Genomic DNA, 14,101 nt, shown 5'->3' with positions numbered 1-14,101 from the left:
ATTATTTTGGCTTCATGTGAAGATCCAGGCAAAGCTCAGTAAGTTATCAATCACTATGTTTATCAGCTGGAACATTAGTTTGGATATGAGAATATTATCACACCAAGAAAGAGTGCTTGTGAATTGTTTAGTGCAGGCCATCTGCAATGTTTACAATTCAGAGGCACTTCTGTTTCATTCCTAAAAAATAAACCTTATCATGAGCTGCAGGATCCTATATGAGCCTTTGGAAAATATATTTGCCTTCATATGCAAGTCAGCTCAATTTTCAGCCCTTCAGTTCTCCATCTCTGCTTTTTCCCATTGAGGTAGATTTCTCTAAACAGTAGGAGGAGTTGTGAACGATGACATCCACTTTATGTTGTGTTTTAGAATTGTAGTCTGCCTGCAGTTGACCAATTAGTTGGAGCAAGAGGAATGTTTAAGATATTTTAGTGCTGACAAAATGTCATGACTTTCCTCCCTATGGGGTTGTTTACAGCACATTCCAGTAAGATTCAGCGAGCTGGTGCATCACATTACAGCCAGACAATGCTCCACTATATAGGCTACAGCTGTTATCTCAGAATATTCAAATGAAATACTGATAAGCTCAGCTATAATATCACTTACTGCTCCTGCATCAGACATACAACATGTCACAGGATTTGACCCAACAATACATCTGCACCGGTACATCAGACCTTCACTGTCTTATTTAGGACCCGTCAGCTGCTGAGTTCATGGGTTCTCATCTGACAGATAAGGCACATGTAAAGGGAGCCACCTAGTGGGCCAGATCAGTCATTTAGAATTGTTGTCTCTAAACAAAACAAGCACTGCAATAAGGTGAGGATAATATAAAAGCATGGCCTTAATGGATAAAATCAGCTGCTGCCTATAATGGAACCAGTGGTTAAAGTGACAGCTTTAATATTTCACTGTATGTCATGTTAAATAAGGTCTTTAAGTCCAGTTTATTTATATAGAAATATTCCCACAACACTCATTACAAAACAAAAAATCCAATTAATTCATTCATGTGTCATTTTAGATCAATCATATAAACAAATTACCATTGTATATTATCATGCTGTACATATTTTAACCTGTAAATAGTAGAGATGTGCCGATCAGGTTTTTTTCCTGCAGAGAAGGTTCTCTGTTGCTCCATGTTTTCTCCATTTGTGAATAATGGCTTTGGAATCTTTCTTTGTATTTCATGTGATCTTAGATTTGGATAACACAGACAGATGATGAAACAGAATGTAGCTGTTCAAAAGATGTGGTTAATTGTAATTAATAAAGAAGTCTGGATGGCTTTTTGCCCTTTACAAGATGACTAGAAAATGTATTTCTAAAAGCAGCAGAAATTGCCTTTAGAAATGCCTGTGTGTATGAGCATCTTGACGTTTGTTTTGTTGTTGCCCTTCAATATGACATTAGTTATTGTGCCTGTGTGCACAGATGTTTTTTCAGTCGCGGCTTGGCTGATGTGGGGGATTTTAAAGGTTTGTTAGGTTCAGGCAGAATAGCACTGGAGTCATCTCCCTTATTAAAATGACCCTGGACCAGACAATGAGGGGCCACTGGACCTGATGGGCCCAGCGGTGTGTGAGATCCGGTCACAGCACAGCAGACAATGACCATGCTGAGGTTACAGAACACTTTGTGAAGCTTGTGTTCTGCGTACAACCAAATGTCAGAGTACATGAAGGATGTGTACAGTGACACTCATTGTGCAGGGTGCCATGGCTGCTCGCTCTCATTCACTAGTCTGTGGCCCTCAGTGGTGTCAGGTCTCCCAGTTAGACCGAAGCTTAAAAGCTGGCAGTGAGCAGTGACAGATTCGGTTACTGTTCAGTGTGATCAGTTCAAAGACCTCTCATTATGAAGATCACTGACACTGAGGGAAACTTCACGACTTCATCAGGCCAGGATTGTGAGCACAATGAAAAATCCAATTTAAATTAGGTTTCATGGACTCACAAGTACAAACAATTCAGTGAAGATAAAATGTAAGATAAAGGAATATCATAAATGTAGTTTTTTTTTTGTATAAAGGAGAGAAGCAGGCTGTGGTGCAAATTGTCTTTATTATGCAGATGATGCACATCTCTACATTATGATGTCACTAGGTGACTCTGAACCATCCAATCAATGGTCAGATGCTTAGAACATATTAATGTGTGGATGTGCCATGCTGAACAGAAACAAAACTGAAGTTATCTTTGGACCTCAAGAGAAACATCTAGAGTCAACACACAGCTTCAGTTAGATAGAAACCAGAGATCAGACTGAAATCTCGTTGTAGTGATGGACTTTGACCTGAACCTTCAGAGACACATAAAGACGGTTACAAAGTCGGCTTTCTATCACCTAAAGAACATATCCAGGATTAAAGGACTGATGTCTCAGCGAGATCTAGAGAAACTCATCCATGATGTGTTTATCTTTAGTTGCATTGATTTCTGCAACAGTGTCTTTACAGGTCTGACTATAAAGTCAATCCTCCAGCTGCAGCTGATCCAGAATGTTGCTGCTGGCGTTCTGTTAAAACCAGGAAGATAAAGAACATCACCCAGTTCTAAAGTCCTTCACCTGAGAGGATAAACTTTAAAATACTGTTTGTTTATAAATCACTGAGCAGTTTACATTAAAGATCTGCTGTTGTGTCAACTCTTCAGGCCTCTCAGGTCTTCTTGTTCTGCTCTGCATCGGAACCTAACATGAAGTAGCATTCAGCTTCTATGCACCTGGAACAAATTTTCAGAAAACTGCAAAACAACTGAAACACTGAGTTCCATTAAACCGAGGCTAAACACCCACCTGTTTGGAGTCGCATTTAATATCTATATAAGTTCAGTCCATTTATCTAGAACATTGATTAATATATTTGATGTATATCTGATTATACTTATTCCTGATTATTTGATCAAGCATTTAACAGAATTATGTTATTTCACTGCTGGTTACTGTGTTGTTTTATGGGGTAAAATATGTAGAACTGCCTTGTTGCTGAAATGTGCTTGACTTGCTCACCGATTCCTTATTGCCACTGAAACAAAGTAATCCCATTCTGACCCAGAGGTTTGATTGTTTTTACTTTTACAATTATTTACAGTAATACAAATAATAGTAATAACGTGCTCAATGGAAGAGCACATTTTGTACAATAACATTTCAAACAATTGGCAAAAAACAGACTTCAGTGAGTAGCTTGATCATTTCTGCTGTACAAATGATAAAAACACTGGGAATGTTTTTTATGTCTTCTTTATTGAAAGATTCTTTCATAAACACATCCAAACAGAACACTGTAATAAATAGTGAAACGGTGTCCTTTCAAAAAGCATCCTTAGTTACCTTAGCTTAAACCAACTCTAGCAGCTAGTGGTAAAAAGGTAGACTACAGCTCAGAAAGTGCAAAGAGGTGAGTTCACTCCAATCTTTGGGGGTGGGGGCATTTATCATAAACAGTCTTAAAAATAATGCTTACTTCAGAATGAGTTCCTCTCCAGCAGCAGGTGTGGCTAGAACAAGGCCTGGAACATCACTTCAGTTTCTCATCTTTCTCTCCAGCAAAAACGGTTTCTAACCTAACAGAGTTGCTACAGGGAATGGTATCTGTCTTTCCAAAAGGGACAGATCTCATATACAGGATAAGTACACTTGGATAAGAGAAGGAAAACGTTATTTTGTGTGGATATTTAAAATCTTAATATTAGCCTTTTCTATAGAAAACTTTTCAGTCCAACCTAATGGGTACTTCAATATAGTTTTGTGGTGATCTGTGTTTTTCTGTGTAGTTATTTTTGACGTTTTCTTTGTTTAGTCCTGTTCCTGTCCTGTCTTCCCTGTTGATTGCTTCCCAAGTGTGTCTAGTTCCCTGATTACCCTCCCTGTGTATTTAAGTCCACCTGTTGTCTTTGTTCCTTGTCGGATCCTTGTCTATTGTTCGTCGTGTGTTCTGCCGTCTGCCAGATTCTTGTGTTCCTGAGCTTTCTTAATTAAATCAACTTTTACAATGACTACCTGGGCCTTCCTGCATTATTCCTCACCACCCTCATCTCAAATCATGACAAGTTTGGGCCAACATTGCCTAAAATTATGGACCTCTGTGCTTAATTTGTAATTAAACAGAGAAGAAACTTTTGTTAAGTTTGCGACTTCAGATGCAGCATAATCAGATGCATATTAATTAAATTAGAAGACATTAATCAGAGCTTGATCAGCAGTGGCAGCAGATGGGTTTGAGGGCATGCGCAGTGAGGTGAACACTTTGCAATAACTTGTGGCAACAAGAACAGCAAGAAGTTACTTCTGTTTGAGAACAACAAAAAGGACAAACTGGATCTGCAGGAATTACAAGGATGGAGCCGTTGTCTCTGATGTCCTGCGGACCGTAGGACATGTGGACATTAGTTTGTCTGGAGAAGAAACAGTGAGGATTAAAACGGCTCCAGTTTTCCACCAATAGAATCCATCTGTGAGGTTTCTCTTCCTGAACAACACCATGAAGACAAAGTGGGAGCAAAATGTCTTCTGAAACTGGTGAATATAAGAAACTTTTATTCTGAGCTGTGGGACTGGAGAGGAAGTGGTTTGAATGTTTTATAACCGAGATTGAATTATTTCTTAAACTTCTGTCCATTCCTGCAAAGTACCCACAGAAAATAAGTTGATTACATGTTAAATTATCATAAAACTGATCTGAATTGATAAGGTTTTCAGAGTCTGATTATGAATAAAGAACCAGATTTGGCCAAAACAGATCTGGTCTGAAAGACAGCTCAGAGGGTTTGGAAAGTCCAACTTCTACAAGGCAGATTTAACAAAAAGGAGGGAAACTTGGCACCAAACTCAATACAGGTCAGAGAAAAAGTCTGTTTGGTATGGATACTGCAGTCTGTCTGCATTGGCATAAAACATACAGTGATAACACAAAACCTGAAGACAACACCAGTGAGGTTTCCTTTAGAGGGTTCATGTTCCTCATCAGGGAAGAATGACCAGGCCAATGCTGACTCAGCATTAAGAACCTGAACTGACTAATCAACCTTAGGATTTAACACCAGAGACACCACAGCACTGCACAGTTCACCGCTGTGCTACCATGCATGAGGGCTGTGTGAGTGATGTGAAGCATGCAGGCAGGAGCTGAGCACAGCAGCTTTTATTGGGGGACTGAGGAAGAGGAGGAGGACTGGGTTAGATGAGTGTCTTCAGCTCTTCATCTGTCAGCTGATTGACCACCATAATCTTTGTCAGTTGCTCAGCATATTTCTCTTGGTCCTGAATGAAATGTGGGATGCGGACCTTCTCCATCTGAGCCAGAGGTGTCAGACGATCCACGTCTTCAAATGACACCTGCAGGCAGCAGAGACTAAAGTTAAACCTCTTCAGACCAGCTGCTCTGATCAGTTACATGCTTACCTTCCTCACAAGAAAAATAAAAACAAAAAAAACAGAGAACTTTCAGACATCACTTGTTACATAACATGTATTGTTTCATCATTATTGCATTGGGTCCTTTGAAGCAGGAGAGCGTGGCATGTTCCTCCATGGAGGTGGTTATGTAAGCTCTTTGCTTTTCTAGACATGCAGCCATCCTGAGCACAGACGCCTCGTTTAATGTGACGGCGTGTCACGAAGGATAGCTCTCTACAGATACAGTTCACTGATGATGAACTGGAAGAGAAGTGACAGGATCTAAAAGAGCCCCAAAATAATACGGCTGTAAAGGAGCACAAAGAAGATATTCAGCTTTTTACAAACAAATCTGCTGCTTTACCATCTTAAACCCTCCTCTGTCTTCACACACACATGAAGTTTAGATGGAAGCATTGTGTATTTTCCAGCCACAGAGTGCCATTTTGTAACAAGTTACTTGTGATACAATGTACAGTGTTATAAAAACACTATACATATCAAACATGAAGAAATTTGACTTTGTGATTTTGATGCCTTTAAATTGGGCCTCTGTCTCTTTAAGAAGCTCCTGTTCATTCAGGTACTCTGCTTCAACACAACAATGCTCATCTATTATTCTTTTTACAGCCATTCTCAGGAGCTGTGGACTGCAGATCTGAACAGGAGCTTTGGGTAAACAGGTGGAGCTCTGTTTACACCTCCATCAGGAGGTGAATAAACTCCTGATGGAGTTTATTCACCTCCATCAGGAGAGATTCGAGGATTCATCAAACATGCATGAAAAAAAAATCAAAGAAACACATTATATGTATATTTTTATAAGGGAATAACATTATAACATGATAGAATGCTCAAAAAAGTTGGACTCTGTGCGTACTAGTCAATTTGTTTTACACCAAATCTTCTCATCCATGTTTTTATGGACCTTACTCTGTGAACTGGTGCTCAGTCATGTCAGAACTGGAGGATGTAGTCCTCAAATTGTTCCCACAAGACCAAGAGAAAAAAGTCTACTCCTCAACTCCTGAGAAACAGGTCATCACCATAATCCTCCCTCCACCAAACCTTTACACTTGACCTAGTGAAACCAGGCAAATGTCATTCAGAGTCCAAAATAACAAATGTTTCCCAAAGGAAGTGATGCAAACATGTAAAATGGATATGCAAAGACAGTGAAATCCCACTGGAACTCTGATTCACTGAACCAGGCATTGGAGCTCAGTCTGGGTTTTATTACCCACCGTTGTCACAATACTACTTGGAATTTAACAGAAATTCAATTCCTTCTCCTTTTGAAGAATGAAATTGGTTAGCAGTAGAGATGCTACATTCCCTCAAAGGACTGACCATAAGAAGACAGATGAGGTCAAATATATGAAAAGAAAGGCTGAATATAAATACCCCAAATGGGACACTAGTCATCAGTGACGGTTGGATTAGAAGCCATCTTTCCATTGATTATAAAATTGCACAAACTGGAATTATGAATATAAATTTGATTAATGGAAACACGGTAATTTTGAAAGAAAAATTGCCATAAACAATGACATTGACATTCTGCAAAGTTTTAGAATTGTGGTCTTCCTATAGTTTTAGCAATGGCAGCAGAGGGAGAGAACTAAACTGTTCAGTCCATGTTTACCACACAGCCGCCTCGTTCAGATCAGCACTTCTCTGTTCGCAGTGGAGGATGGTTGTTTACAGCGCAGACAATTTCTGGAAAACGTCTTAGCATCAAACTGGTGCATTACAGGTAAACATTAGCAACTGGGTAAAAATTAAAACTTCAACAGAGTCAATGCCTCCAGCAACAAATCGTTTCTCATGAGTGGAATCCTATTTGCTCTGTACGAAGCAAACAAGGGGCTGGTCTTTTCCAGACTAGTGTAAATCAGATTGATGGACTGAAATCTGTTTTTTTGTGACAAAATAACTTTTTTGCCAGAGAAGGTTTGAACCTGGGGATCATATACTCCAGGACTTTGAGCAGTAGACTTCATATTGCTCACCTTTCCCAGAGCCATCAGCATTGGGAAGTTTATCTTGTCTCTGTATCTCAGGATCTGCAGTATGCCCTCCAGATAAACCTGGTCTTTACTGAAGCACCCTTCAGGATTAGAGGTCAGAAAAGACCAGTCATGTTTTTTCATAGATCAGTCCTGAGGATGTCAGGTCAGCTGGTTCCACATACCTGGCATAGCTGTGTTGGTCTGGCCTCTCTTGGCACGGACACAATAGTCCCAGCGTGTGTGTGGGTCCTGAACAAAGCGTCCCAGGTTGCGGAAGAGTTGAGTGAAGGACGTGTGCCTGGCCTGATAGACGGTATAATAGAGCAGCGCAGCGCGCCACAGAGTGGGGTCCTTCCTGAACAGAACGCTGTGGATGCTGGCCAGGCCCTCCTCTGTTGGGTTCAGAGGCTTCAGGTTGTGCTTCCTCCTCCCCATGCTGCTGCCCCATGGCTGCTGGCAGTTGTTGAGGCCTCGGAAGTAATGAGTGCCTGACACAGAGAGAACACTTCACAAAGCTGTAGTTCAGTTAGAATTCAACCTGAATTTATTTCTGCCTTTATCAATATTCTTTTCTTGATGTTTGTTCATCATTTTTTGTCGAGCTGTTGTAGGTTTGGTTTTCCCTCTGGTTTAGGATGCTGTGCAGCTGGAAGGAGTTTTGCTCCTTTTTATTTTGGAAAGTTATTTAATGCATAACCGTTGCAACAAGCTCTAGCTTGTAAAAAACAATCTCCTCTCGTTTTTACAAGCTTGAGGATTTGATTAGCATTTTAAACACTCAAATAGTACCTGAACTCAGCATTGCTGACCTTGGGATTTGGGCTCATCTGGGACCCAAATTCCAGAGGAGCTGAAAAGGAGGAGAGTAGAGACAAAAGGAGGAAGTCCAACCATCTCTTCGGTCAGTTATAACAATCAAGAATCAAATAAGAGAACCCCAGCATCAGAGTCCAAGACGGACTGCAACGAGAGATCCCTCCTGCCCACAGCATCACCATACAGTCATGGCCAAAAGTTTTGAGAATGACACAAATATTATATTTTCACATGATCTGCTGCCCTCTGGTTTTCATGCGTGTATGTCAGATGTTTTCATCACATACAGAAATACAATTGCAATCATATTATTGACAGAATGAGTTAATGCAGCAAGTCAATATTTGCAGTGTTGACCCCTCTTCTTCAGGACCTCTGCAGTTCTCCCTGGCATGCTCTCAATCAACTTCTGGACCAAATCCTGACTGATAGCAGTCCATTCTTGCACAATCAATGCTTGTGTTTTGTCAAACCTGACAAAACTAAGGAGCAATGTAAAACTAACAAGCAATGTAATAAAACGCCACGTAACGGGACGTTTGCGCCGCGCTCTGGTTTGAAGCTGTAAAGGAAACATCGTGGTCGGGTTACGTACCAGAGAACTTCAAACTTATCAGTCTTTATGGTCAACTTTTTGGTTGACCCAGGAGCCTTTTTGGCAACAATGGAACCTCTCTCCTTGAAGTTCTTGACAATGCGGTAGATGGTTGACTGAGGTGCCATCTTTCTAGCTGTGATACTCTTCCCTGTTAGGCCATTTTTGTGCAGTGCAATGATAACTGCACGTGTTTCTTTAGAGGTAACCATGGTTCACAGAAGAGAAACAATGATGCCAAGCACCAGCCTCTTCTTACTTAATCATGACAGATTGATCTCCAGCCCTGTCCTCATCAACACCCACACCTGTGTTAATGGAGCAATCACTGAAACGATGTTAGCTGGTCCTTTTAAGGCAGGGCTGCAATGAAGTTGAAATGTGTTTTGGGGCATAAAGTTCATTTTCTAGGTGAATATTGACTTTGCAATTAATTGCTGTTAAGCTGATCACTCTTTATAACATTCTGGAGTATATGCAAATTGCCATTATAAAAACTGAAGCAGTAGACTTTGTAAATATTAACATTTGAATCATTCTCAAAACTTTTGGCCGTGACTGTACTTCAATATACTCGGATTATATGAGTTACATGATGATATGAAAACATATCATCATCAAACATCATTTAATTTTTCTTTGGGACAAATAAAGTATTTCTGAATAAAATTTTACTAAGGGAAACCAGAGTAATGAAAGCTACAAACAAATGCACACCATAATGTTATTCATGAGATCCGAAATTCAGAAGATGTAATGAAACTAAATGTTACAAAAAGGGGGTGTGAATACTTCTGCAATGTGTCATATTACAGACTCTCAGAAAGAACCTGTTGCATGTTTTGATGAAAGTAGATAGAGGACGTGTGTGTCAGAGCCAATGAACCCACCGATCTCATGCCTCAGCATGCCCTCCAGCCAGTGCTCCCGCGCACTGGATGTGTTGATGGTCATAGTGGGCTGACCGTTCACCATCGTCATCGAGGCTCTGGACAGTAAGTCATCTGTCACCTGGACTACAATCTGTCAGCAGAACAAATCATTATGATGAAGCAACACGGCATTGAATAAGCTGATGGTTTGTTATGTATATTTTATCCATTTCAACTATGTCTGAAATTGTGTTCTGAGTTGATAGCTGCCCAAATTCTCTGTAGTTAGTCTTCTTTCTGCTCCTTTTCATTCTGAATTTCTTTTAATTGTTACATGAACTGTTTCTATTTACTATTGAGGAAAATGAAATGAAACTTGTGTGGGTATGGCAACAAAAGAGGCTCTGGTCCAGGGGTCAACATTTTCTTTCGTCAGGCCCTGGTTATGTTTCTATGTGAACAGTGTTCAGCAGTGGATTATGAACATATGATGTAACATAAATTAGTTTAATTCTATAAATTCTGCTTCAGAAAAGCAAACTGAGGGATGATGTTGGAAAAGTGGACAAATCTGAAACCTGTTCCCCCGGACTAACTTCAGGGGTGTGATCTGCTTTGTGCTGTACTGTAATATTAATGCACTCAAACAAAGGAAAGACTTCGCAGGCCGAGCGAGGCCAGGGGAAAATCCAACACCCAACTGCCTTCTCTCAGAGAATCCAGCCGGCTTGGATCCAAACTGGAGTCAGCATGAGAGAAGTGAGCAGCCTGCTCTCCTCCTACCTCGCCCACACAGCCTTCCTTCTCCATGTATCTCTTCACGTTGATCCAGATCCGACTCCTGGGGAGCAGGTTCCCACCGGTGACTTGCTCAAATATCTCATAGCTGCCGTATCTCTTCAAGGCCAGCTCCATGATGTTCACTGCCTGCAACAGAAGAGACCCTCAGGAACTCTCTTTGAAACCTCAGAGATGGTGACACGATGTTATGTTAACTGTCGACCCATGTTGCTTTGCTGTTGTCTCCATAGTAATAACATTATAACATGATGGAAAGCTCAAAAAGGCTAATTTTACCCAATACTGCCCCTTTAAAAAAACAAAAATTTAGAAAATCAGGGCCAATTTGTTGGTGCACCCAAATCTGTGTGAATGGAAAGAACCAGATGAAGCCGACATTTAAAAGTGTGTATTGAACATTATGACCATTATGATTATGGATCCATTAATGTTTTCAGTGACCGTATTTTCACCCCTGTGGTTTGTGATTTTCCCATTGTTGACATTTTTCTTAGAGTTGTAGTTTCAAAGTTTTATTCCTAGTTGAATCAAAATGTAATCAACAGGTCAATAACTGGGAGCACAAAAGATGGTCTGTTTGAAGGACAAACCTGGAAGAAAGCTTGTTAGAAGCTACAGAAGACCTGAGACTACAGGCTTTAACTAGACTTCATCTGAACTGACGACATTGAGACAGCGAGACAGAGGCCCAAATTCAAGGTGATAAATTACAAAGTAAAATTTCATTTATACAACTTTTATAACTGAAGGTAACATTGTTACTTGATTGTGCTATTAAATGGAACTAAGTGTCTGGAGAACACAGAAATACTGCCTCTTCATCCAACCTGAGCTTCAGTCGCTTTGCAAAGAATCAACAAAAAATGTCCATAAACGTAGAGAGAGAGAGATCTCAGAAGAGGCTCAGAGGGGCTGAATACAAACACACTTCTCATTTTCATTCCACTTTCCAACAAAGCACCACAGAAATCACACTAGATGTCTGCAGGAGGAAATGCAGCCTTACCTGAGCGAGGAACCTGCTGGAGGCATGGTTATGGCGCGCCAGGAAACCTGCAGAGGCGGGGTTGCTGTACTCAAACTGGGGGTTGTAGCTGAAGTCAGACTTGAAGAACTTGTCCTTCTCTCTGTCAACATTGCACGGCTTGATGGCGGTGAAGATGCAGAGCTTCTTGGTGTTTTCCGCCTCCCGGGAGGTGGCTGCATTGTAGGGGGATGAGAGCGCAGGACGATAGGCGTTAAGGCTGGGGGTTTTCCTGAGCAGTGAAGCTTTGCGGGGGATCAGTCCCATCTTGCTGCCCACCACTGTGAGGCTCAGAGTCGGCTTCAGAAGATTGCAGTTGCTGGCCGAGTGGACACAGTTTGTCTGGACGGGCTTCTCACCTCCATCTGGACTACGGGTCTGTTTCTGAGCCAGGATCACGCGGTTTCTTTTGCTAAGCGCCAGCCCACCTTTCATCGAAGGCTTCGGCTTCTTGCACTGGGACTCCTTCTCCTTCTGCTTCTTCTCCTCCTCTTCGGTTTGCAGCAGGAGGTCCTCGAAAGCAGGGGAAGGAATGGTTGCAAAGCACACCTGGGTTGGACTCACCACCCTATTGGCAGAGTTGAAGATGGACTTTTTTGACAAATCCACCTCTGGCCAGTGAAGTTGTTCTTCAAGAGGAGAGAGAGTAGAAAAGAAGGCAGATTATTCTGAGTCATGCCTGCTTCAGCATCACTCTGATGTGAAGCCAGTGCAAACTAGACACACTAATCCTCTTTTCAAGGAAAGATAAAATTAGATCAGTTCTGATAAGGAGCTGAAGCGACACAAAGCGCTGAAAACTTGACTTCCAGTCTGGTAATAACACACTTTGTTACGCCTCAGGCAGGCCACAGAACACGTACTCTGTGGTCAGACCTCCTGACTGCTGCTGCTCAGCTATGGGCTTTTCAGGATCAGGAGTCAGCGTCCTGACTTTTCACTGGAATTGATTCCCATTAAGCTTACAGAGGCTGGCAGTACAGAAAGAAGGGCTCTGCAATGTCTACTAAGACGATTCGGACACAACCAGAGAGAGCGCTCTGCGTTGGGTCTGATGACGTCTGCGTTGGGTCTGATGACGTCAGCTGCACACTGAGACACCAGGAGCAGCTTTACTGGTTCCAGCTGCCTCATCACCATTCCCTCACGGCTCAGCTGGCTCTCTGACCCATCAGAATGAGCTGCTGAGAGGTATCCCAGAAACCAGAACTATGACCTCAACCCTGCTGAAAATTGGTGAGCTCCTTGCCAAAATTCACATCAATTTAAATGAATGGATTCTACCGATTGAGAAGTCAAATATCTAGCAGGTATCATACCAGAAGTTCGTTGATGGCTATTAACCCAAACAATGGTGATGATGTATGTGTGTAATCTTGTGCGGAGTGCAGAAAGGCCACACTAAATTCTAACGTGTGCTTTGATTATTTTCTTAATCATCGCAGTTATTTATTGAAAAACAGAATGGAGGTAAACGATTTCTTCCATCCAAGCAATTATCAGCTGACTAAACCAACCACAGCCTGTCTGTGTGTCGTGAATCTTCAAGCTAACGCACGTGTGGGTTAAAACAGCTCGAACCAATTACTAGAAGTAATGAAGAGACTCCAGCTGCTTTCAGGTTACCGCAACTATATATACTACGCATTTTATTCATGCTTAGCGGTTACGAAACACTTATTACATTACCTGTAACTTTAATTGACTCCAGCATCTTCTTCAACGTAAAATATTCGAAAGCGGTCGTGTAACAGTCAGCGGAATTAAGCCATTAACCCAGCTAAAAGCCACCAAAAACAAAACATGGGAAACCACGCGTCACGAGTGGAATGATATTTTTTCCAACAAGAACTGCAGTCGAGTTGATCTCCCTTCTACACCGAGCAGCAGTCACTCCTGTGACAGAGGAGTTAACGCATTCAGCTGCTCTGCTGTGGCTGAGTGGTTTCCATGGTATCATCTGCAACGTCGGGAGACATACGTCCTGCGATCATGGGAATTGTAGTCCTTCTAGGTAGGAGATTACTTTCATTTATAGTTGACATAACCGTCACTAGAGATCAGAACCCAGCAGACCATGAAGTCTGGTTCTGGTTACGAAGCTGAAGTTGGTTTCCGATTCCAGCTTGCGATTCGGGAAATGGCTAAAGGGCGATTCCACATAACTTTTCACAACCATCTACTCTTGTTAAAAACAAAAACAAAAACAAAACTACAACACCTAGACAGATCTTAGTGTTGCACTAAATCTGAAGAAGCCTCTGACTGAAGACACTCTTCTTTCCTAAGAAAGTCTCATGACAGTACAGGTTTGCTGAATCCGGTGTATGATGACATCATCAACTCCAATTCCATGGCAATAAACAAACTGCAAGGGGTCTTGATATCCTTGTCTGTTTATTCAGGTGGGGCAACAAAAGTCTCTCCAGGACCTTCATGTGGTGGAATGTCAGGGCTACAGGTCTATAGTCACTGATGACTGATGGGTGAGTTTATCTTCCGTTCTGGATTCAGTGTGGTACAGACCGCTGAAGATCTTTCCTTCCAAAAGCCATCATCATAACTCTTTGAG

At 41.5% G+C, this 14,101-nt stretch overlaps 1 protein-coding gene across 1 annotated transcript; it reads right to left on the bottom strand.

Annotated features, from left to right (window-relative positions):
• Positions 1-3,239: 3,239 nt before the first annotated feature.
• Positions 3,240-14,009, bottom strand: matcap2 (microtubule associated tyrosine carboxypeptidase 2). The gene is made up of 7 exons (XM_014992640.2): positions 13,219-14,009; positions 11,512-12,158; positions 10,488-10,631; positions 9,723-9,855; positions 7,604-7,909; positions 7,422-7,519; positions 3,240-5,349 (listed from the first exon to the last, which is right to left on the bottom strand). The coding sequence occupies exons 1-7, from the start codon at positions 13,241-13,243 to the stop codon at positions 5,191-5,193; spliced, it is 1,512 nt and encodes a 503-aa protein (XP_014848126.1). The 5' UTR covers positions 13,244-14,009; the 3' UTR covers positions 3,240-5,190.
• Between the last annotated feature and the right edge of the window lie 92 nt (positions 14,010-14,101).

Source organism: Poecilia mexicana, unplaced genomic scaffold, assembly GCF_051168715.1.
Source record: "Poecilia mexicana isolate PSO_F unplaced genomic scaffold, ASM5116871v1 scaffold_11, whole genome shotgun sequence".
NCBI classification, from domain to species: Eukaryota; Metazoa; Chordata; class Actinopteri; order Cyprinodontiformes; family Poeciliidae; genus Poecilia; species Poecilia mexicana.
Note: the sequence above shows the minus strand (reverse complement) of the source record. Positions and strands in the feature narration are given on the sequence as shown.